At 40.1% G+C, this 26725-nt stretch overlaps 1 protein-coding gene across 1 annotated transcript in view; it reads left to right on the top strand.

Annotated features, from left to right (window-relative positions):
- The window catches only part of HECW1 (HECT, C2 and WW domain containing E3 ubiquitin protein ligase 1), a 310169-nt gene that overhangs the window by 280090 nt on the left and 3354 nt on the right, over positions 1–26725 (top strand). Inside the window, exons 27-31 of the mRNA XM_056112411.1 lie at positions 8523–8621; positions 9189–9318; positions 15210–15356; positions 16407–16521; positions 19938–20136. Of these exons, the coding sequence (XP_055968386.1) occupies positions 8523–8621; positions 9189–9318; positions 15210–15356; positions 16407–16521; positions 19938–20136 (690 nt within the window). The remainder of the gene's footprint in view (positions 1–8522; positions 8622–9188; positions 9319–15209; positions 15357–16406; positions 16522–19937; positions 20137–26725) is intronic.

Here is a 26725-nt window from a genome sequence, read left to right as displayed (position 1 = left end):
TTGCCGGGCTCTCCGAGAGGGGTGGAGGAATCGAACTCGGGTCGGCCATGTTGGCCGCTTGTAAGGCGAACGCCCTACCCACTGTGCTATAGCTCCAGCCCAAAGATATTATAGAAATATTGAATTTCTTTTTATGTGCATTACCAATATGAGTGTGCAAAAATTATATTTAACTTGGGTTTTAAAGTCACAATTTATTATATTTAAAATACAAATTATTTAATTATAACAGTAACACTAAGGTATAATTAATATTACTATTTTTTACTAAATCAATGGGCTGGAGCGATAGCACAGTGGGTAGGGCATTTGCCTTGCACGTGGCCGATCCGCGTTTGATTCCTTCGTCCCTCTCGGAGAGCCCGGCAAGCTACCGAGAGTATCCCGCATGCATGGCAGAGCCTGGCAAGCTACTGGCAAGCTCCCTGTTGCATATTCGATATACAAAAACAGTAACAACAAGTCTCACAATGGAGATGTTACTGGTGCCCGCTTGAGCAAATAGATGAACACCAGGAGGACAGTGCTGCAGTGCTATTCGTTAGGGAGTTTAGAACATTTTGGTTTGTTTGAGGACCTTCCTTGACTTTTGCTTCCATTCATCAATAATAGTAAATCCATCTGTCTTTTTAATGCATGTGCTATGTGAGGACTCTGGCTGAGGATCCAAGTATGGGCTGACCCAAGTGACTACCAGGGGCTCACACTCACACAATCAAATTAGTCCCTGTGGCTCTAAGCTTATGTGGGCCTGGAAAGCCACTGAGCATTTATGGTCAGAAATGCCCTACAGCCTCTATACTATTGACCTCATACACCGTCAAAGTCTATGTTGTTAAAGATGGAACACACTGAGCAGTTACTGGGGAATTCAGTCATGTGTATTATTCAGTAACGGCTACTCAATGAACTGATCTGGGGTTTTCATTTGCAGCTGACTGCAATTTTTGTGATGTGTCTTTTACCATCACAGGTCTTTGATGTCACTGAATTAGTATGTGTCTCAGCATGCCTTTCTGCTCTGTTTAAAGCAGATCTGAACAATGACTAGGGGAACACAGTCACTGTTACTGTGTGACAGATCTAACATATTAGAGCAGATCTGTTGGATGACTTTGTGTAGTAAGTTTCTGGTAGTCAGAGAGACCTTTTTTACCATTTTGAAGAATCTAGACAGTAGAGACCAGGAACTAGGACTTGTGTGTGTCCAAGAAGAGTTGTGAGCCATAGTTGTTCAACCTTAGGGTCTAACCAGATTACTTTTTGCCCTGCTGTGTTTCAGAAGTCTTTTCACAGATCCCTTGCTGGTTAAAAATTCTTTTAGAACTCAGTTCTTGTCCAGAGTGACCATTTCCAACTATCATTGTCATACTTGTCTCTTCTCTATCACCAAACTTAGTTTTAATGATAGGTAAAGGGATATACATGAGAACTTCTCAGTACCTATATTGCAAACCATAATGCCCAGGAAGAAAGAGAGAGAGTGAGGGAAAGAGACAAAGATCTGGGCTGGAATTTGAAAGATGGGGAGGGTGACCTGAGGGAAACTAGGGTGGGATATGTACACTGGTCAAGGGATGGATATTAGGACATTGTATGACTGAAACTCAATCATGAACAACTTTGTAACTGTGTATCTCATAGTGATTCAGTAAAAAAGAAAAAAGAACCTTTCTTTGACAAACACAGAATGATATCACTTATCTCTGATATAGAATACTAGGTTAGGAAAATGTAGTAAAAGGGAAGTACATAGATCACCTTTTAACCCAGTATTTAGATAGAAGGACAAAGAAGAAAAGAAGTCAAGGGGGGAGGGGAATCTTTTAGAGGTGTGGCCTGTTTGTGAATGCACTCCTGAGACTTGGGTGTGAGCCTGTTCATGTGGGTTCATGTGAGTAAGGTTCAGCCTACAATTTGTTTTCCTGCAGTCCTGAGTGCGCAGGTTTGTTTCCCACCCAGTGTGACCACATCAAGCTGCCCAAGCATCAGACTGCTATGTTCTTCTGTTGTTCTGAGCCCACTCCTTGTCACTCACTTCCCCACTTCGCAGGTACAAAACCAAAAGCCAGAACATTTGGCTGAATTCCCCTTGTTTCCCAGTACCGTAGATGCCCGCGTCTGTAGTCTGTTTCTGGGCTCACTTTAAGTTTATTCCAAGTCACATTCCAAGCCCCTTGGGTGCCTTCCATTCCCCCTGCTATTTAGCTACTCTGACTCTGGCAATATTCTGCATTCAGGTCTGTCCTTTGTGTAGATTTTACCACAGGAGAGTGCTGCATAGACAACCCTCAGCTAGTTACCTAGGCCCCAATCTATTCCTACTTTGTTTTTCAATTTTTTTTTGATTTAATCATCATGGGGTACATAGTTACAAGGTTTTTTCATGATAGGGTTTCAATCATACAATGTTTTAAAACCCACCATCAATGTCCCCAGTTGCCCTCCTATACTCGCTCTCCCCACCTGCCTCTGTAGCAAACACTTTTTGTAAATAGAGTTGAAAATGTAGTATTTTGCTAAAACCATCAATTGAAATAATCTATTTTTATTTCTGAGCTGAAAGCTTTATTCTCGTTTAATAATATAGCAGTAGCACAGCGGGTAGGGCATTTGTCTTGCACACAGTCCATAGGCCGATCCTCGCTGAATTCCCCTGCCCCTCTTGGAGAGACCAGCAAGCTACTGAGAGTATCTTGCCTGCACGGGAAAGCCTGGCAAGCTACCCATGACGTATTCGATATGTCAAACATAGTAACAACAAGTCTCATAATGTTACTGGGCCCACTCAAGCAAATTGATGAACAACCAGGGGACAGTGCTACAGACAGTGTATAGACACATACATACACGTATAAATACATAGCACTATAGCACTGTCCTCCCGCTGTTCATCGATTTGCTCCAGTGGGCACCAGAAACATCTCCATTGTGGGACTTGTTACTGTTTTTGGCATATCGAATACGCCATGGGGAGCTTGCCAGGCTCTGCTGTGCGAGCAGGATACTCTCGGTAGCTTGCCTGGCTCTTCGAGAGAGATGGAGCAATCGAACCTGGGTCAGCTGCATGCAAGGCAAATATCCTACCCACTGTGCTATCATTCCACCCTTCTCTGTGAAGATCATATAAATACATACAGACACAAATTACCGTTGCTTTTTCACTTAACTCTTTGATACCATCTCTTTAAGTGAAGGGAGTACTCATCCAGATACTTCTGTGTTGATATTTGCTCTCTTCCTACTTTGGGTGGCTGCTGTGATGTTCAGAAGTCCCCCATCTTATTTGAAGTATGCCTCAGAGTAAGAGTGGGTAAGGCTATAAAGGTAGGCAGAAAATGTGGGGTATTTTTGCATAAGATTGAGATCACTATGTTGTCTACAAGTCAGGTGTGTGTGTGTGTGTGTGTGTGTGTGTGTGTGTGTGTGTGTGTGTTTGGGAAGGGGGTTGTTTTAGAAGGACACTAAAAGTTGAATAATCGACGAATAACAGGATGATGAAATGAAAATGAAAAACTAAAAGTTGAAGTGTTGCTGAAGTATCCTGATCTCAATAACTGAGACATCTGAGTATCCTTTAAAGCACCTACCAATAGTGTATTGATAGCACCTTTGCTGATGTTATGTTTATCTCTTTGTACTCAATGATATTTACATATCATTTCATGTCAGTAGAATCAGCTCTATTAAGCATGCCAATTTAAGTTCTGTTGTTCAGTACTACATTTATTCTGTAGGACTGTATGATGTATTCATTTTCATTCATTCATTTATCATCCTGTTATTCGTCGATTGCCTCGAGCAGGCCCCAGTAACGTCTCTTTCATCCTAGCCCTGAGATTATATTAAAGGCTCTTTAGGAAAATGAGACCCATCATTGTTACTGGTATTTGGCATATTTGGTACGCCATGGGGAGTTTGCCAGACTCTGCCCTGTGGGCAGGCTACATTCGATAGCCTGCAAGTTTGTCCAAAGTAGGAATGAAATAATAAGACGTCATAAAAAGATGTCCTGATAAGATGTCCGGGAGCTGGATTTTATAGTCTCTGAGTCTTGGCCGTTGATGGGATTACAGGGGGCCAGGTGGTGGGTGTGACCCCCGCCTACTGGAATTTGGAGGATCTGGGTGGAGGATGCTCAACTCCAATCCAGTAGGCTTGGAGATCTCGGCCCCGGAACCTGCGTGGCTTTGTCCCTCTGCCAGTACCTTCATGTGTGCGGAGAGTGGTCTCAGCATGGTGGTGACTGGTCCTGGAGGTCTTCGGCTGTCGGAACCCTGGTCAGGGCGGGGAGGAAAGCTCAACCCGCTCCCCTCCAAGGGACCCCGGCGAGGAACAGCCAGGCGCAGGGGCAGGAGACTGCACTGGTCTATGATGTATTCATTTACATAAATTATAGAAGTTATAAGAAAACATTTGAATTAAAAAATAGCCTTGTGAAGACAGTATATATGTGTAAATTGAAATTTTTAATAGGGAGGATCTGATAAAAGTCATAACTAAATTCCTGCTTAAGTGAAAGTCTAGTTCTATAAGGAGACTAATTAAGGAGTGGGTGCTCTTGATGAGCAAAGCCCACATTGTGAGAAAAGCACTGTGCTAGACCAGATAGGCAAGAAGCCAGTTTAGAAGCTGAGAAATGATGGAATTAAGGTCCAGGAAGCCTCAGCATTCGGCTAAGGAGGTTACCTGTAAGTGTTGGGTAACATTGCTTTGTCCTTCCACAAGAAGCTTAGGTTTATCTGGTTACACCCATTAATCTGGTTACACCCATCACAGTCCTCCTGAAGCACTTCCACTTCCATTGAGTTTATCTGTAAACAGTCTTCCCTATGCTCTCCTTCCCACCCAGTTAATCAGCTTTCCCCTTAATCAGACTTTGTTAATTTGTAAGATCAGTTTCCCAGAAATCTATGATTTTATATGTATGAGTGAAATATTGCCTTTCTCCTCTCCTTATGCCTTATGAACAGTTTACTTTAAGGTAATATCCTTTTTGTATAGATACAGGAAGACCGTTAATATTATGCTTTGTAACTTAGGATTTGATTGGCCGTGAATATTATTCACTCCCGGGCATCTGCTTTCTCGACTTAAGCCTCAGTTGCCCTTAGTTCCTAACACCCCAAAGCAGGGTCCCGACGAGGGACTGAATGGACCCAGGGCAAGCAGTGAGCTACCCTGGCAGCGAAATGGGCCAGGCCAAAGTGCCACGATTCTTAACTATAAGTTAAGAGTTTGATCATAGACAATTGCTGTAATGATCCAAAGGTAACGACAAGACTAGGATCCTTCTAGGGGTGGGAAAGACTATCTGGCCTGAGCACCGTAGTCTGAGATCGAGATGGCCCTAGGAGAGCAATTCTATAAGTTTAAGATATTTCTTACTGTATCCATACAAAATGATTTATATTATATATGCTTATATGTTTGTTAGACAAGGAGAGGAGAAACACACCCAGGAGAATCTGCTCTAGGGTGGATTGATCTGATAATGAGGATCTGTCCTAGGAGCTGCTTTCCCTGAGGCTAAGAGTTCTACCCCTATTGATTGTGACCACACCTATGTGTAATTGTTCCCCCAATTCCTCATGGAGAAAGGATTTAACTGTACTGTAGGAGTGGGTAATGGGCAGAAGGAGAAGAGGAGGAGAGACAGAGAGAGACAGGAGCAGAGAGAGAGAAGGAGAGAGGGATCAGAGACAGATGAAGAGAGAATCAGAATAAACTACGACTAATACCTACCAGCCTGGCCCTCGTTCCTTCCTCTGCCTGACCATCGCCATCGACCTCTCCGGGGTGGGAGAAGGGTGAGACTACTGAATGCGGGCGGCGGGAGAGATAGAGCCACCGCCGCTGTGTGAGTGCCGTGCCCCCCCTTTTGTGTGAGTTTACACATATAAGTAACAGAGAAAGCTATTTGCCCCAGTAACAATTTAAATCAGTGAATGTCCTTCCATCTGGAAGTGGACAAGTCTGTATGACCGATCCATTCTTATCCTTTGTCTGTCATTGGCAGTATTAAATAGCTGTGTAAGTTCAGCTTGATACTTAGCACAGCGTGATTCTGTGTACTGTTTTCAGTTGATTCATGTCACAACTTCCAGATGTGATTCATCTTCATTCTTCATCTGCCAGCATGGCATCAGGCACACATTAGACCATAATGCTATTTCTGGGATACTTAATGAGGTGCATGTTTCAGAAAACTTACAGTGTCCTTGAGTTCAGAAAGGTTGAGATCCTCAAGTTCAATCTGGGCTATTTATCTAAGATTCTAGAATTCTTCACCAGCACGTTTCTTCTCTTAGGTTACTCTGGGGTATGAGAAGATGATTCTGGAAAAATGATGACTATTACAGTATTTTGGGGATAGGAGTTCTTTTAGTACATAGGCATTATCTACAGCAAGAGAACCAGGAGAATGGCTCCGCCCTTAAGCAGCTTAAGATGAGTACCATAAATAAACACATCAAACAAAATATGAATGAAAATATTTTAACATTGTTAATTCTTACCTGTTCTTAAATTAGGAAACTAACACCCAAGAATGACCGAGATTAGTACCAGGAATTTTACTCCATGACTTGGAGGCCAACCACACATACTAGGGGAAAAGGGAGCTCAGATAAAGAGGGGAATACCAAATAAAGGTGTTGGGACGATCCTCCCAGGATGGGAGAAGCATGCTGAAAGTAGACTATAGACCAAACATGATTGCCACTCAATGTATCTTCTGCAAATCACAACACCCAAAAGGAGAGAGAGAACAGAGGGGAATGCCTTGCCACAGAGGCAGGGTGGGATGAGGGGGATGGGGGGTGGGAAGGATACTGGGATCCGTGGTGGTGGAAATGGGTACTGGTGGAGGGATGGGTATTTGATCATTGTATAATTGAAACCAAATTTGTGTTGACAAGGACACCGACGCCTCCAACACCTCTTTTATCGCATGTTCCGAGGAACAATTCTTCTCCAGTGTCGAAAATGGCATGGTGAGATTCGTGTCTTCTTGTCTCGGTCAGACCAATGATGTCATACTTGATCTTTCGCGCTTGTACCATCAGGTCCTCGATGGATGCATCTGATGCTAGCATACGTGCATTGAAAGTACAGACGATCATTTTTGTCTTCCTTCGTTGTGGCAGCCTAGTTCTGCCTTGAGATTTTATTGGCCTCTCCTTTCTCATCCTTCTCATTGCTGCCATGTCGGTGAAGCCTTCAGGGTCAGGTGAAAGAGACCAGTTGTAATTACTGGTTTTGGCATATCGAGTACACAACGGATAGCTTGCCAGGCCCTGCCGTGCGGGCGGAATACTCTCGGTAGCTTGCCAGTCTTTCCGAGAGGGATAGAGGCTTTTGGGGCGACCTCTAATCACCCTGGTAGGTGTTACCATATTTGAACCCTATCAAATATGCTACAGCAATTCCGGAAGATGGGTATTTAGTGTCTTATGATGTGTCCGGAAAGCATCCTGGAGTGTGGCGGCGGCTGAGTAGTGGAGGTAGTGTACCCTCGAGAACATCATGCGACGACTGGAATGGGAAGGAATGGGAGTGTAGATGGTCGGCAACTACACCCCCTCTGCTTTGCTGATGACATTGTTTTAATAACACCAAACATCAGCCAAGTGGCAAAAATGCTGGCCGCCTTTGACCGTGAGTGTGGAAAGGTAGGACTACAGCTGAATCTTACGAAGACAATGTTTATGAGAAACAGCCTCGTTCCTGACGCCGCATTTGCTCTCAATGGAACGACCATCTCCGAATGCAACAGCTATGTGTACCTAGGTCGAGAAGTCAACATGACAAATGACCTGGCACCCGAGCTGCGCAGGAGGACGAGAGCGGCTTGGAACGCCTTCAAGAGCGTCGAAGAGATAGCTAAGAAGACGAAGAACCTTCGGCTCTGGGCACATCTCTTTGATTCCACTGTTCTTCCTGCATTAACATATGCCTCAGAGACCGGGCCCTATGTAAACAGGATGGGGATGCTATTCGGGTCTCCCAAAGAGGAATTGAAAGAGCTATGCTTGGAATATCACGTTTCACTCAAATGAGAGAAAGAATCCCGAGTTCCGACCTACGTCGACGATCAAGAATCAGGGATGCTGTCTTGTTTGCCAAGGTGTCAAAAATCAGATGGGCTGGTCACTTAATGAGATTCAAAGACGACTACTCGACTAGAGCTGTTACCGACTGGATTCCACGGGATGTCAAGAGATTGCGTGGCCGCCCACCTACAAGATGGTCAGACTTCTTCATCAAGATCATGAACGATCCGTTTGAGGCTCTTCGTGTTCCTAGAGAGAACAGACGCCATTGGGCTACACTAGCACGTGACAGGGACAAATGGAGACATTATTGGCGCTCACTTGAGGAAATCGACGATTAACAGGAAGTTAAGTGATTAAGTGATAATTGAAACCCAAGCACAAAAATATGTAAGTCTGCAACTGTACCTCATGATGTCTCACTATTAAAAAATTTTTTAATAAAAAAAAATTTATTTCATGTTCCAGGTTCAGATTTAGTGGTCGTATCCTAGGCCTGGCTCTGATCCATCAATACCTTCTCGATGCTTTCTTCACAAGGCCCTTCTATAAAGCACTACTGAGACTGTAAGTATATTGCAGGCATTGTTCTATTCAGCACTGCATTTAGGATAGCAGGCACTGGTTCCCTGGAACCTCTTGCCTTTTTGCCCCTTGCTTCTGATAGGCTTATGATGATTTATTTTTCTAATGCTGAGATATAACAAAAAATTTTCAGCACAATAAAAAATCAGTTGATATTTTATGTCAGCATAGGAGTTGACTATTACAGTATCAGATAATGAATTTGCTTATTTATTATAATAATACCACAATCACAAATGTCACAATTAGATCAATAATTCCTAAGTATAACTGATACAGCTTGTTTTACAATAATACATTTCCTCAATTGTCAAGGAAAATTCCTGAATCACTAATTATTTTGTGTATATTTTGTAAATAATTTAATATTTGCCTTTAAAAATTGCTGAATGAACTAAAAATATTAATCAGTGTATTCAAAAGTATCATATTGTTAGAATATGTCTGCATTGTTTCAACCAAAAGACTGAAACTTTCTATGTTTTGGAATAATCTGGGCAGCCATTAATTTAATAATTCTGATTATCTCTCTCCCTTTAATGTATCTAGACCCTGTGACTTGAGTGACCTGGAATATTTGGATGAAGAATTCCATCAGAGCTTGCAGTGGATGAAGGACAATAACATTACAGATATTCTAGATCTCACTTTTACTGTTAATGAAGAAGTTTTTGGACAGGTTTGTAAAATGTAGGGCTAGGAAAGGAAATCTTGGCTTCCATTATAGAAAATTTACAGACTATAAAATTTACATTTTTCATCATATTTTTATTGTGCAACACATTTACAGAACTATTTTATTTTGAATAAATGGATACTACATAATTTCCTGTGTCTTCTTCCTACAGCCCCTGATAACTACTATGCTACTTTTTCTCTGTAAATCAGCTGCATAGACCCATATAATCTAGACTAATTGGATAATCTTAAGAGTGATATTATGTAGTATTTGTCCTTTTGTGACTGGATTATTTAACTAGTCATAATGTCCTCAAGAGAAAGTCATAATGTAATGTGACAGGACTACTTTCCTGTTTTAGAGTTGATATATCATTATTTGAATTACATTTTCATCTGCTGGTAGATACTTGCGTTGCTTCTATCTGTAGCTATTGTAAATAATACTATGAACTTACATCTATGAGTCTCCAATTTCAGCTCTTTGGGATGCCAGATTGGAAGAGTTGGATCATATGGTAATACAATTTTGTTTTTAGATTAGAAAACAAGGAATCTCGTTCATTTAAAACACAATTCTTTAAGTACTACTTCCTTTAATAATGCTCACATTTTCTTTCTCTTATTATAATATGGATTAACTTTATACAGCATTTAGAAATCAAATGATATAATGGATCAGAAAGCATTTTCACTGGGGAAATGATGCATTTGTAAGGTATTTCTGTTATACTTCAGATGCATATTTAGGTATTCTGCAGCTATGGGAATAACTTCATCGCTAGAATTTTGATATTTGTTTCTCCAAAATGCATATACCTTATGCCATTTGATAAGGTAAAGCTTCCTATTTATCTTTTACTAGCATTTATAGAGTACAAGTCTTTTTGGTGAAAATTTATCAGATTCTGGCAACACGTGGTTCTACAAGCAATGCCAGTAACAACCTTGGTGTGGTATAAAAACACAACCAAAAAATTTTACTCCTAGCCTAAATAATTTCTTAGTAAGTTTTATCTAGCCCAGAACATAAAAATATAGAATAAAATAGAGAAAATTATACTTTATTTTTAAAAGAAAGAAATGCCGCAGAACATGTGACAAAAACCATTTTTCTTTTTAAATTATTTAAAAATTTTTAAAAATTTGTATGTAGCTGTCCAGTTTTTCCAGTACCACTTGTTAAAGAGGTATTCCTTGCTCCATTTTATATTTCTTGTTCCTTTATCAAAGATTAGGTGGCCATATATTTGAGGATTGGTGTCAGAATATTCAACTCTGATCCATTGATCTTCAGATCTGTCTTTATTCCAATACTATGGCTGTTTTAATTTACTACTGCTTTGTAGTACAGTTTGAAGTTGAAGAAGGTGATACCTCCAAACTTCTTTTTCCCAAGTATTGTTTTAGCTATTTTGGGGGGTTATTTCAAACACCAAGCACAAAAGTAAGATCAAAATGGGCTAAAGACCTCAATATCAGACCTGAATCCATAAGTTACATGGAGGAAAATGTGGGACATATCCTCCATGATATTGAAGCTAAAAATATCTGTAAAGACAAAACACCATGAGCCAAGCAAATGGAAGCAAAGATATACAAATGGTACCACTAATTAAACTAAGAAGCTTCTGAACCTCAAAAGAAACAGTGACCAACATACTAAGAAGCCTACAGACTGGGAAAGATTATTTACCCAATACCCATATGACAAGGGGTTAATATCCAAGATATAAAAGGCACTGATTGAACTTTACAAGAAAAAAACCCTCCAACCCCATCAAAAAATGAGGAGGAGAAATGAACAGAAACTTTCTCAGAGAAATACAAATGACCAAAAGACACGTGAAAAAATGTTCTACATTGCTTATCATCAAATGCGAATCAAAACAGCAATGAGATATTATCTCATGACAGAGAACAGCACACATCAAAAGAACAAGAGTAACTAGTGCTGACATGGATGCTAGGAGAAAAGGACTCTCCTTCATTGTTGGTTGGAATGACAACTGGTTCAGCCTTTTTGGAAAACAATATAGGCATTCCTTCAGAAACTAAAAATTGAATTTCCCTTTGAGCCATCAATACTACTTCTGGGACTATATCCAGGGGGCCCAGAAACACACTGCAGAAATGCCATCTGCTCTTCTATGTTTATAGCAGCACTACTCACAATAGCCAGAATCTGGAAACAACACGAGTGCCTAAGAACAGACAAGTGGTTAAAGAAACTATAGTACACCTACACAGTGGAATATTATGCAGCTGTTAGGGAAAATGAAGTCATGAAATTCTCTTATAAATGGATGGACATGTAGAATATCATGCTGAATAAAATGACTCAGAAGGAGAGGAACAAAGAATGATTGCACTCATTTGTGGGATATTAAAAAAAAAAAAGTCTGAGACTAATACCCAAGGACAGTAGAAAAAGGGCCAGGAGGATTGGTTCACAGTTTCCAGTTGGAAACCTGCTTAAAGTGTTGGGGGAGAGGGCAGCTGGGATCAAGAAGGGACCACTCTTAAACACTATTAAACATTAGTCTAATCTCATTACGTGTCCAGCCCATCTGATTTTTGATGCCTTGGCAAACGAGACAGCATCCCTGATTCTTGATCATCGACCGAGATCGGAACTTCAGATTCTTTCTCTCATTTGAGTGAAACATGATACTCCAAGCATAGCTCTTTCGATTCCTCTTTGGGAGACCTGAATAGCGTTCTCATCCAGTTTTTGTAGGGCCCAGGTCTCTGAGGTGTATGTTAATGCAGGAAGAACAGTGGAATTGAAGAGATGTGCCCGGAGCCAGAGGTTCTTCGTCCTCTTAGCTATTTCTTCAACGCTCTTTAAGGTGTTCGAAGCCACTCTCTTCCTCCTGCGCAGTTCAGGTGCCAGGTCATTTGTCATGTTGACTTCTCGACCTAGGTACACATAACTGTTGCATTCGGAGATGTTCATTCCATTGATAGCAAATGGAGCATCAGGAACTGTTTCTCATAAACATTGTCTTTGTGAGATTCAGCTGTAGTCCGACCTTTCCATACTCACGGTCGAAGTCGGCCAGCATTTGTGCTGCTTGGCTGATGTTTGGTGATATTAGAACGATGTCATCAGCAAGGCGGAGGTGGTGTAGTTGCCGACCGTCTATCTTTACTCCCATTCCTTCCCATTCCAGTCGTCGCATGATTTTCTCGAGGGTGGCACTGAAGAGTTTCAGTGAAATGGTAACACCCTGCCAAACCCCTCTCTTGACATTGATGATCACTTCTTTGTAGAATGGTGAGATCCTGGTAGTGAATTCATAATTCAGCTCACGTAGGATCCTGATTAAAACCAGGAGCCCCACCCTACCCTGACCTGTCTGCTTCCACCAACCACCAGAGACCCAGGGATTGGATTTCGCATAGAAGACCCACCCTACCCCTACCGGTACCAGATAAATACCACACCAGCAGACCTCCACTACCTCCACTATCTCCACTACCCAGCCACCACCATGCTCCAGGACGCTTTCTGGACTGCACGGCCGCAAGTGGCCACACAACACATCCTAAGACACATAATAACCATCTTCCAGAATTGCTGCACCATCTTTGATCAGGTTCAAATTGGTTTGAACCATGGGAACACCGACAAGGGCGATTAGACGCTGCCCCAAAAGCCTTTATCCTCTCGGAGAGCCTGGCAAGCTACCGAGAGTATTCCGCCTGCACGGCAGAGCCTGGCAAGCTATCCATTGTGTATTCGATATACCAAAACCAATAATTATAATGGGTCTCATTCCCCTGACCCTGAAGATGTCACCAATATGCAGCATTGAGAAGGATGAGGAAGGAGAGGCTGATAAAATCTCAAGGCCGAACTAGGCTGCCAAAATGAAGAAAGACAAAAATGATTGTACTTTCAATGCACATACACTAGAATCAGATGCATCCATAGAGGACCTGATGGAACAAGGGCAAAAGATCAAGTAGGACATCATTGGTCTGACCGAAACGAGAAGGCATCAATCACATCACACCGTTTTCAACACTGGAGAAGAACTGTTCCTCGGAACATGCGACAAAAGAGGTGTCGAAGGCGTCGGTGTCCTTGTCAACATGAAGTTGGCCATGAGCATTGATTCATTCGAATGCCTAACAACCCGAATCAGACGATTACACTTGAATAGATGTGGCTCACTGCCGGCAGTTTCTATCTTTGTTTCTATACACCAAGATCCAATTATGATGAAGGAGAAATTGAGAAGTTCTACATGGATCTGGAGAAGTTCTATAAAGAAGACCACACCTTCTACAAGATCATTGTGGGTGATTTTCATGCCAAGATAGGACCAAGAAGATCAGCCAAAGAACTTCACATCAGGACTCATGGCCTAGAATGGAACAAACAGGGTGAGAGACTCTCTGAATTCATCATGTCGACCAAGACCATCCATGGTAACTCACAGTTCCAGAAGGCTGAATCTATACGTTGGACTTGGGAGTCTCCCGGTGGATGGTTCCACAATGAAGTTGACCACATCATATTCAATCAATGGTTTCGCCTGACCAATGTCGCTGTTGTCCCAAAATTCCAAACAGGATCAAACCACCGTCTCCTTTGTTCAAAATTCTATTTCACAGAGCAGGGAGAAAGGGCTGCAAAGTTTAAGAAGAGAACTCCCAGAACGACCACCAACTGAGAGCTCTTTGGCACTATTTCTGCAACATGGGAAGATGCCATTGTTGACAACATTGATGAGGAATATGATCGACTGGTTCAGCACCTCCTTGATTGTGCGAGGAATGCCAAGAGAGAGATAGCCACAAAAAAGATGCCAGTCTTCGAAAACTCTTGAGCTTATTTGCCCACGTGGTTTGGCGCATGCCTCAGGCAACTGCAAGCGAACGTCCCAGCTCATAAAGCAGTGCAGAGATGTGATCAAGGAAGACCTCAGAGAGAAGAGCAGAAGTGCTGGTAGATGTGGCAGAAGCTGGGAAAAGCATTCGTAACACCCACCTGTCCTTCGCCAACAACAATACCAAGATGACTGCCCTCTGACGTCCTGATGGATCTATCACATCTTCCAGAAGGGCAATGGAGAAGATTATCCATGACTTCTACTCAGATCTCTTCAATAGCCATGTCAACCTGCCGACATACCAAATTCCACAGGATGGATATGTTGTTCCCAAAGATCTCCCTTCCGAAATCCGACATGCCATTTCATCGGTAAAGAAACGAACAGCACCTGGCCCAGACAAGGTCAGACCTGGTGTGTATATAAACAGTGGAATACAATACAGTTGCAAGGAATGATGAAATCGTGTAATCTACTGCAACCTAGAGGGAACTGGAAGATATCATGTTGAATGAAATAAGCCTGAAGAAAGATAAACCCTGGATGATCTCACTTTTCTGTGGTACATAGAATACTGGATAAGGAAATGTATTATAGTAAAGGAGGGAAGCCTAGACCATAGATCAACCTTGAACCCTGTGTTTAGAGAGGAGGACAGAGAAGGAAAGAAATCAAAAGGAAAAGAAGAGAATAAGAAGTGAGGGTAAATAGGCATCAGGACTTAAGTTAAATTGGTGATAGAGGTGCATGGTATAGTCATATAGCCAAAACACAGATTCAATAACACTGAAAACATGAGCTCTAAGCTGCAACCATATTCGAGCTTTGTAATGTGTCCATCAAGTTGACAGTCAGGGATGGGGTGGAGGTTGGCCTGGGGAGGGAATATAGGAACACTGGTGGTGAGATTGGTGTTGAAATATTGCATGCTTAAAAATCAACATAAATAACTTTGTAAATCACATTTACTTCATTTTAAAAATCTGCATGTCACTCTGAGAGCTAAACTGAGCTGCCAAACCTCACGATCTTTCTGTTTTATAATAAGGTGACAGAAAGGGAGTTAAAATCTGGGGGAGCCAATACCCAGGTGACTGAAAAGAACAAGAAGGAATACATAGAGAGGATGGTGAAGTGGCGGGTGGAACGAGGCGTGGTACAGCAGACAGAAGCCCTGGTTCGAGGCTTCTATGAGGTGAGTCCCAGGCCTGGTGGTAGTAATAAACAGTCTTCATCCATAGAGTGTCTCAGACAGAGGACTCAGCTCCAATCACCAGAATACAAAAGAAGGCACCTACTTAGGATGTTAAGAGGTCATAGTTTTCTGGGGGAGGCTGGAGCAATAGCACAGCGGTAGGGCGCTTGCTTTACACGCAGCCAGCCCGACTGAGCCCGGCTCAATTCCTCCACCCCTCTGGGAGAGCCTGGCAAGCTACCCAGAGTATCTCGCCCGCACGGCCAACCCTATCAAGCTACCCGTGATGTATTCCATATGCCAAACACAGTAACAACAATTCTCAAAATGGAGACGTTACTGGGCCCGCTCGAGCAAATCGATGAACAACGGGAGGACAGTGCAGTGCAGTTTTCTGGGAGTCCCAGTACTGTGACAGGTAAAAAGTGTTCTTTTTATTTTCATATAAATTTATGTTCATTTGACCATGGTGCACTAGATGTGGAAACATTCATCATCTCCTATTAATATGGAATTTTCCTTTCATTCAATGAAAAAAAATAAGTGAGAGCATTAGAGAATGTTATAGCTAATTGGCTTTGAGACAAGATTCATGAAATAGGGCAGCATCCTGTCTAGCAGGCAGAAAGGTAAAGACTTGCACAACATGGAGACATTTTATAGTATGAGAGTTTCACTAGGTTATTAACAAAAAGAAAGGTTCATTTTAGGTAAACTACCTTCTCTTATTGGAAGGTAGGAGTGGGGGGGGTGGTGTGGGGATGTGTGGTAGGGAGAAGAGGGGTTTTATCACGAAGATTACCTCAGTGTGCTGATCAGGAAACTGCAGACTGATTAGTTTGAGATTAAACTTTTGGGAGAGATTAAACCTGCAATTAGATTTTTATAAAATCTGGGTGAAGTTCTAACACAAATGATTTACCGTTTTACCTAAGTATCCTCATTTTAACGTAAGTGATGGTAATTTCCCTAATGTAAGTTACATAAATAATAATAGATACAAATTTTTGATATGATAGAACCTGTATTGAAGCCTAATCGGTATTTCAGGTTGTAGATGCCAGGCTTGTATCTGTGTTCGATGCCAGGGAGCTTGAGCTGGTTATAGCTGGTACAGCAGAAATCGACCTCAATGACTGGAGGAATAACACTGAGTACCGGGGAGGTAAGCTAGCAGGGCTTCCAGCACTTCTTTTCCTTTGTTTCAGGCTATGTCTTCTTTTCTTATTTACTGTTTTCAAATAAATACTATATTAAATAAACTGCCTAAGACCCTCCACAAACATATTACTAGATACCTAATGAAAAAAAGGAAGACAAAAGATATGACCAATATGTAAAAACATATCAGTTATTTTAATAATCATATAGTCACTAGTATCCACAGTTTTACAGATGTTACAGATGAGAAGTTGAAACTTAGAGACATTAAGCAACACAACTAATGTGCTTAGGTTGAGAAAAGTGAAGGCAAACATTCAGGTGCACAGTTGTCTCCCCAAAACTGTTAAAAGTTAAAGTCTGTTTAACGAAAGATAAGACAAGTCATGTAGACCCGAGGAACCTTTAGTTACAATGTAAGGTAAATTAATAGATTACATTCACAGTAAACAATTATTAAATTATATAGACAAAAATCACAGATAAGAAGAATGGTCTCGTTCACTGTATTGTCCAGGTAGTAACTAAATAGTTACCACTTTCAAAAGAATTGGAGGATATGATATTAATTGAAGTGAGTCAAAAGGTCAAGGACAGATACCAAATGTTATCAGGAATCTGTAATTTATAGGCTAATATGACAATTGAATGGAAGATATCAAAGATGGCTAAACCACTGGCCCTAGATTACAAAAGTAAAAATATCAAGGAAGGCAAGAAATAGAGGAGAGATTAATGAGACCATTTGAAGGTAATAAAGGGGCAAGGATAAGGTGCCTCAGACACATGGGTATTCAGAGGAATTGATGTACCAGGTATTGGTATATATCAAAACCACCAGAACCAATATGTCTATATGCAAGGAAACCAAACTATAATAATTTAACTTAAAATGTGCCATTTAATAAGAACGGGCTGGGGTGTGGTGGGGTTGGTGGAACATGGATAGAAAGGTGCTGACACTGCTAATCAGATAGAGTTGGAAAAATTGTATACCTAAAATTCTGTTTTTGTCAGTTTGATGCATCACGGTGCTTAATTTTCTTAAATGTGAGATTTTGTTGATCATTAATGGATATTTGTGGCTGGAGTGATAGCACAGTGGTAAGGCATTTGCCTTACAAGCGGCCAACATGGCCGCCCCGAGTTCGATTCCTCCGCCCCTCTCGGAGAGCCCGGCAAGCTACCGAGAGTATTCGATATGCCAGACACAGTAACAACAAAGTCTCCAATGGAGACGTTACTGGGCCCGCTCGAGCAAATCGACGATTAACGGGAGGGCCTTTACTTACTTACTTTACTTTAATGGATATTCAGCAGGGATATTGGTCCCTGTTTTTTTTTTTTTTTTAGTAATATCTGTATGTTTTTTTTTAAATCTTTTTATTGGGATAAAAAAACTGTGAAGCATTCCCTCTCTTTGATATTTTGAAAAAGTTTGTGTAGTACATTGTTAAGTCGTCTTTGAAGTTTTGGTGGAACTAACTAGTGAAACTGTTTGTACCAGGACTTTTGTTTTTGGGAAGATTTTTAATCACTGTTTTAATTTTCATACTTGTTATGGTGTACTCAGGTTTTTCATTTCCTCTTGATTCAATATTGGGAAATTGTAAGGCTATAAGAATTTATTCATTTATTTCATCATTTTCTAACTTAGTGGCATAGAGCTATTTATGCAACTCATATTAGTAATTCATAATCATTTCCAGTTCTGTATTTATAATCTTTGGTGTTTTTCAATCTGTGAGGTTAGGTCATTGATTTGTAATTTTTCTTTTGTCTTAATGCAATCTTGTAGTGTTTTGACCACCAACCATAGCACTGCTCTTTCCCATAGTTTCTGATAGTTTGTGTTTTCATTCTCACTCATTTTGAGGAATCATTTTATTATTTTACTCCATATTTCACCAAACTGTCATTTAACAAAATTCTGTTTGTTTACAAATATTTGAGTTTTTCCCAACTTTCTTTTTATGATTGATTTCTGCTTGTATGGATTCATGAACTGTAAGGACACTTGATATGATTTCTATTTTTGTGACTTTATAGATATAATAATTGTGTTCCAGTATATTATTTGTTCTAGATAACATTCTAAATTTGGGGGGTGGAGCCCGAGCTCAATTCAATTCTAGGCAGTGGGTATCACCCCCAAATCCTCACCAAGGGTGATTCTTGAACACAGAGCCAGGAGTAAGCCCTGAATACCACTGGGTTTAGCCCCCAAACAAACAAAAACCAGATGTTTGGGGATGAGAATCCCAAACATGTCTATTAGACTCAGTTCTTCCAATTCTTTACTTAACGCTTTTTTTAAATTAATGTTTAGAGTTATCATTGATGTTTAGAGTTTAAACATGATGTTTAGAGTTATGGCTCCAGCCCTGGGGCTTTTGCCTTATGTGGCCAGCCCAGCCAAGCCGGTTCTATTCCTCCACCCCTCTCAGAGCCTGGCAAGCTACCGAGAGTATCTCTTCTGCACAGCAAAGCCTGGCAAGCTACCGAGAGTATCTCGTCTGCACAGCAAAGCCTGGCAAGCTACCCATGACGTATTCAATATCCCAAACACGGTAACAACAAGTCTCACAATGGAGATGTTACTGGCCCCCTCAAGCAAATCGATGAACAACGGGAGGACAGTGACAGTGACAGTGATGTTCTGTCTGATTGATCTGTTCAGTGAAAATAGTGGGTACTGAAACGTCATACTGCTTTTGTGTTGCAATAGTGTATCTGTGTGATTTGTGGGCTGGAGCGATAGCACAGTGGTAGGGCATTTGCCTTGTGCGCAGCCAGCCCGGCTGAGCCGGGTTCGATTCCTCCGCCCCTCTCGGAGAGCCCGGCAAGCTACCGAGACTATCTCACCTGCACAGCAAAGCCTGGCAAGCTCCTCGTGACATATTCGATATGCCAAACACAGTAACAACAAGTCTCAAAATGGAGACATTACTGGGCCCGCTCGAGCAAATCGACGATCAACGGGAGGGCCTTTACCTTTACCTTTACTGGGCCCGCTCGAGCAAAAATTGATGAACAATGGGAGGACAGTGATTTGTTGCCTACTGTCTGAACCCCATCAAATATGGTGTGGTAATTATGGAAAATGAGTAGAGAATGTCTTATGATGTGTCATGTGGTCGCAAATATACTAAAATATTTAGTATTTAAATATACTAAAAGCATAAAATCTTTTAATATAAAATATAATATAAATTACAAAATAACATAAAATAACTTTTATAAATGAGACATTTTAAAATTTGACCTAGTTTCACAAATTGTTTTATACCTATTCAAATGCAGTTATATAAATCAACAGGTACAAAGCAGCTATTTAGTTCTGATGTATTTTATTTCTCTCCATTTCCTCTCCACTCCTCTTTCTATATCCTCTTTATCTTTCCATTTTCTCCATATCAGGTTATCATGATGGTCATCTTGTGATCCGCTGGTTCTGGGCTGCAGTGGAGCGCTTCAATAATGAGCAAAGACTAAGATTACTTCAGTTCGTCACCGGAACATCCAGTGTACCATATGAAGGCTTTGCAGCTCTTCGAGGAAGCAATGGGCTTAGGCGTTTCTGCATAGAAAAATGGGGGAAAATTACATCTCTCCCCAGGTACATACGAAGCTCCTGCCAATCTTCAAGAAACTCACTGAAGAGGGCCAAGTATACTTTGTTATTTGAGCTTGAGTGATTATTCTTTGGGATAAAATTCTTTTCTACTACCAAAATATTATTATATGAGTTGTTAGTATAAAGTATAAGTGAGAAAACTCTGGGATATTATTTTAGATATCATAAGTTATTGTTTAAATGCATTGATAGTGTTTGGGCCCTAATATCATAGTTTTGGGTCATAGTATGAAACTTTCCCAATTATACAAAGCCCGATTTAATTGAAATACAAATATTTACCTAGAAGTAAGAAGCAGGGACATCATTGCAAAGAGGCTGGAAACCCAAAGTAAACTTCCAGCACTGCATCTTTAACAGCATATTATTTGATACTTCATATGTTAGTTATGAATTAAAAAACTGTATTTTCATATTGTTTTAAAATACCTGAGATGAGACTCCATGTATATTAGGCCTTCAAGATGACCCTATATTTATTTCACAATGATAAAAAATTATTTTGAGATAATTGCAAATAATGAACACTCAGGATTCAGGCATTTACCAACATGAATTTCCTGTGCTGTGAGTTTTAATCCCCAAATTTTCTGCGTCCTTTCAAGGACACTTAGATATTCTATTTCAAATCTTTTAAATAGAAGCACTATAGGGATACTTCTGTATAGTAAGAATAGTAGCAAATACTGTTGAACAAACAAAAGAAAACGTTAAGCCATATTATTTTATTATATCAATATATTTTCTAATTATAAATTCACTCTATATTTATAATTCAAATGCATCTCTGTTTGCACATGACCTCTCAGATACCTTTACTAAGTACCTACTCTGAAATCATTACTTACTGAACTATAATTTTTCCATCTAGCTTTCCTAGATTTTCAGTGTCATGAAACAATTCACCTGATTTCAGTGAGAATTGAAACACCCAAGAAACAGAGTGTTGTCAGTTGGTTAATGACAGTCTAAAATTTTAGTGTAATTTTCAGCTCTGACTTTACCCTTTTAGTTCAAAAAAACCTCAGTCTGTATTTGCATGGTTTACTGACTTTAGTAAATTAAGTATGACAAGAAGATATTAAAAGACCAATTTCCGGACTGATAGTACAGTGAACAGGGCACTTGCCTTGCATTATCCAACCCGAGTCTAATCCCCAGATCCCCATATGTTCCCCCAAGCCCTGTCAGAAGTGATCCCTGAGCACAGATCCAGGAATAAGCCCAGAGAAATGGCCAGTACAATCTCCAAACAAACAAAACCCTTCAAAAGTCCAATTTCCATTTGTCTTGTTTGGAGAATGAGGAGAATGAAGTCTGTTGGAAACATTCTGTACTTCTTTTAGATATGTGTGTTTCATGACAGCTTACTCTTCTAATGTGTGTCTTGAGGAGTGACTGGAATACAACTATGCACATGTACAGAGACCCGTACAATACAGTAAATAATATAACCTGATAGAAATTATTTGTACAGTGCATGACAACAAAATATGGGAAACAAGTAGTTTGAGAACAATTCTGATCAAGTAAAGAGGCTAGTATTCTTTGAGTATTGAGGTATAAGGAAGAGAGGAGGGGAGAGTCTTTTCAGAAGCAGCATGAGCAAGGTCTGGGACGAGGGAATGGCCAGTACATGTTCAAGAAGCAGTGCCAAAACAATCTAAAGCTACACTTGAGGAAGAAATTGAAAAATAGCTTGATAGATTGTGTAGAAAAAGCAAGTTGAGTAATTTGTTACTTTTAGGTAGTAGAAGTCATTGCTTCTTTCATAAGTAATTGCAGATTGAGCTTTACATATTCAATCTAAAAAAATGCACTTTAATACTAATAATATACAGAGAGCTTGTAAACATTGAGGTTATGAACAAGTTCTTCATATCAGGGCCAAAACACAGTTGTGCCCAAAGAGGCTACTACTCTGCAAATGTGAATGCCAATGCTAGAAAGGCTTTTCTGTGAAGTGGTAGAAAGGGTTTTTTTTTTTTTTGAATGGGAAAATTTGCCTTGAGATAATTTGCAAGACCTTTAGAGGACAGTGAAAATGACAAGAAGTAACACCAGCTGTTATAGCTGACTTCCAAGGACAAAGGTAGTTCTGGGAGGTAACAGGAATTCACAAAACTGGCAGGAGTACCAGGCACCTTGGATGACTTAGATCTTCCCAGAGACTCTGGGCTCTCTGTGCACAGTATCTATGATCAAAGGAGACAGTCTGAAGCTGCCTGTCTTCAGAACATCCCTCTGCAGAAAGCAACCGGCTTCTTAGTGTAAAGTGCCAACTAATGTCATTTCAGTTTTTATTGAGGTCTTAACGTTATAAAATTATTAGAAGTAGGTAAAAAGGACTTTGAGAATAGGAGGTTCCAGGATAAAATTTTCTGTCTCAGTTGATAAACCATCATAGATAGAGTGTAGAATGGTCACTGGGATTGAAGTCAAGGAGCTGGGGCATTCAACAGGTCATCCACATGGACATGGATTTTACATAATATGGTGCCTATAGTGGAAAGAATTTATGATAATTACTAGAGATTTCAACAAATATAATTAGCAAAAAATATCAGAAGACATAGAAGATCTACATAGATTAATGAATTTCTAGCTTTTTAAAAGGGAGATATTTAAGCAACACCAAATGTGTTTAGGGCATATTCCTGTTTTTTTCTTGAGGGTTACTCCTATCAGTGCTTGGGAGACCATATGGAATCGGCTGCATGTAAGGCAACTGCCTTATCCTTTTACTACTTCTATATCCGCTGAATTTTAAGATTTTAAAATCCAGAGTAAGTCATGTCTTTGTGTCTCAAAGCAATAAATGCATATATACCTATATGCATCACTGTCACTGTCACTGCTCTCCCATTGTTCATCGATTTGCTCAAGCGGGCCCAGTAACATTGTGAGACTTGTAAATGTGTTTGGCATATTGAATACACCATAGGGAGCTTGCCAGGCTCTGCCGTGTGGGCGAGATATTCTCTGTAGCTTGCCAGGCTCTCCGAGAGGGGCGGAGGAATCAAACTCGGATCGGCCATGGTGGCCGCATGCAAGGCAAACACCCTACCTGCTGTGCTATCGCTCCAGCCCACCTATATGCATATCTGAAACAAGTTCTGCAAAACAACTTAGCCCTTCTTACCTGCAGGTAACAAATTATTTTCTACTTTTTCATATTTGGGGGCAGTAAAATATCATAGAAAATCTGAAGTTTAGGAAAAATTCTCTAAATGATATGAGATTAAAAGGAACAGAAATTTTCATTCAAAGATTGAAACCTGAAGATCTAGAATAGCAGTGGAAAAAGAAGACTGCAGGACTGATTATCCTCCTCAGAGCATGTGTCAGGATGAATAATGGCCATCTCCATGATAAGAAGAGCATTAAGACAGTTCCCTTACTATGAACAACAGTTGGAGAGAGAATAGGGAATATCTGGGAAGAAAAAAGTAGAAGCTAGTCATTACAAGGAATTATGAAGACAGAATCAGAAAAAGATTATGATGATAGAATAAGAACTTAGAGGGTTTACACTTGGGATAGGGATCAGAGATAACAGAATTATGAGTCATAGGCAGATAACTGACCTATATAATATGAATAGCCTTCTAAGATATACACGTCAACTCAGATTAAACTGTGCCCAAGCCCAGGATGGAGTTGGAGTCCTAGTTAAAATAATAGTTGGATATAGCTTATAGTAAGTGTTCTTAAGGGGTTTAGGGAAGATAATTTTCTACCAGAGATTTTTTCACAATGTCTATAAACATTTTTTAACTGTTGGGAAAGGGTGCTACTGACTTCTAGTGGGTTGCTGCTAAAGACTACAAAGATTAGGACATTTTTAATCAATAAGCTCTTCCTAAGGAAGAAATACCAAGTTCTTATGAAATTTGAATGTTAATAGTGCTGAGGTAAAAATCAGAGTTGTAAGATATATGGCTTATTAGAAGGCAGGCAGTAGCACTTGGGAATTTTGAGACAATACTGGCAGTCACTGAGAAATCATAGAGAAGTCCTGAAGAAAGATGCTAGAGCTTCCCAATGCTTTTGAAGAACTGCTGGTAGAGAGAGCCAGAGTGGTAGTACAGCAGGCAGGGGGTTTGCCTTACACACAGCCAAGCCGGGTTCAATCCCCAGTACCCTATATGGTCTCCCAAGCCCTGAGTGATCTCTGAGCACAGATCCAGGTGTAAGACCTGAGCACTGCCATGTATGTCCCAACCCCCTCCCAACCATTCCCACCAAAAAGAAAAGAAAAGAAGTAGTGGTGGAGAATGGACATCTGGATCTGGGGATCAAGAGGTTATTGAGATATTTGGAAAAGAATAGATTCTACAGTTACAAGAGAAGAAAACTGGATAATGAGGCTATAGTAAAAAAAAAGTGAGATGACATTAAGGCTTGTGTGACTGATATCGCAACTGGCTGTGTACATTAAGGCTTGTGTACAGCTTGTGTAACTATTCTCAGAACGACAGAAGTGATTGAGGCTCCTTCCTTGAACTTTACTAGAAAATGATCTCTGTTGAAGAGCAAAGCTCTCTTTGACTCTGAGTTGATTACAATTTTAAAAAACATTTATGAAGACAGGAAGACCAAATGTGTAAGATGACGCAAATAAGAAGGTAAACTTTAATAGAATGAGGGACAAAACCCAATTTCAAAATCATCTTAAAATACTGGAACCTAAAAAAACCAGAAGAGTGAAATTGACCTAGCATGACTGAAAAGGACGTGCTGTGAAGTACCAAAATTGCAATTATGTAAATATGAAATAAGGGTGATTAATTTGTCAGTAGTAGTTCCTGTGAAAACAACTGAGTGTCTGAAGTCCCTACAAATTGGACACAGTCCCTAAAAGTTATTATTGCAACTGCAGTTGACCTACAAAGTGATTCTCACATGTTCATATCAAATGATGGTTCATAGTTTATGAAAGGTGTTTATATAAACTGTACCACTGATCCTCACAGTAATCTCTTCAGGTACACAGAGCATGGATTACTATACTCTTTCATAAGTGATAAATTTTTTTTTATGCAACACTTAGTGGTTCTCAGGACTTATTCCTGACCCTGCGCTCAGTGATCAGTCCTGGTGGGGCTCAGGCAACATCCAACCCAAGTCAACAGTATGCAGGACAAGCAAGCACCCTACCTGCCATATTGATCTCATACAAGTGATAAAACTTTACTGGTAACTCTGGTCTCATACAGGTGATAAAACTTTATAAGGTTCAGAAGATTAAACTGAATTTCCCAAGATAGTAAAGTTAGTGGTTCCAATGCTTTATTTAACCTTACTGCACTAAGGAATAGTGGGTTCTATATATATATATGCAGGGAGCTAAGCAGGAGCTCTGTGTGTGTGTGTGTGTGTGTGTGCGCGCGCGTGTGTGTGTGCACGCGCACATACTGTGCATACCAAGTGGAAGACCAAGCACCTAGAAATATTGAGTGTTATTTGGAGTTGTTCATTTGTTCCAGATTACAAAGTGAAGTTTATTTAAGATAGTTAACAGGGATGTAGATGAATGAAGAAAAATCAACTCCTGAAGAAACTCTGTTTAGACAGTTTTTAAGAGGTGCAATTTGCAAATGTTTCCAGTTTATGAAATTTTGCTATAAATTTTCCCACTTATATGTGCCAGTTAAAATGACCTGAAATAGGAAACAAGAAGGTTATGTCTGTTCATTTCACTCTTGACTTATTCAATCAGTTTCAGAAGTACACTTAGCTTTTTTACCCCTATTAACTTGCCAAGGATATGACCTAGTTTCAATACTTATAAACATAGGGAGGGATCATTATTTGGAGGCCCAACTTGACTTACTATCTCCTCTTCTATTTGTACTCAAATGTTGAGATAAAATATTTTAATTAGATTATTTTGAATTTAGCATAGGCTTATTTGAATCTTAGATAAAAAATCTAAGACCTCTGTTAATCTGTTTTTATATGAATTCCCATTTAAGTCCTAAGTCTGAAGGCCAGATATCCTACTGGTCTTTAAGCATAGAAGGGAAAGGAACCTAGCTGATAGTTTCACAAGATGTGAGGAAGCTGTTAGGAGAAGGACACATGGATGCTGGGAGGCAAAAAAATTGTGGCACATTTCCCAAATTCTCCCTGTGTGGAAAGCTCACATATCCTCTCCTCTTTTCCAACCTTCCCATTCCTTGAGTGCCGTACCATATGGGACTCCAAAAACAAATGTGTTAATAACCCAAAACTTTCCTGGATATATTGTAATTAAAGAAGAATTTAATATCCTAAATTAAATTCTGACAAAGAGAGCATTTTCCAATCATTGTTTTGTTTTGTGTTACATTTTATTTCATTATTTTATGTTAGATTTGTATTTTATTCTATCTTATCACCCTTTTCTGTGCTGTTTAGTTTCTCAAAACAGAGTTTCAATACAAAGATCATTTTAGGGAGGAAAAGGCATTAAACTTATGCCTAGACCAATGTCTTCTGTACCCTTTCACCTTTCTCCCTAGTTTAGTACAGCAGTAAGCATCCATAACACATAAAAATCTCTCAGCTAAACACAGAACTTTCCAGT

Source organism: Sorex fumeus, unplaced genomic scaffold (assembly GCF_029834395.1).
Source record: "Sorex fumeus unplaced genomic scaffold, SorFum_2.1 ptg000002l, whole genome shotgun sequence".
NCBI lineage: Eukaryota > Metazoa > Chordata > Mammalia > Eulipotyphla > Soricidae > Sorex > Sorex fumeus.
Note: the sequence above shows the minus strand (reverse complement) of the source record. Positions and strands in the feature narration are given on the sequence as shown.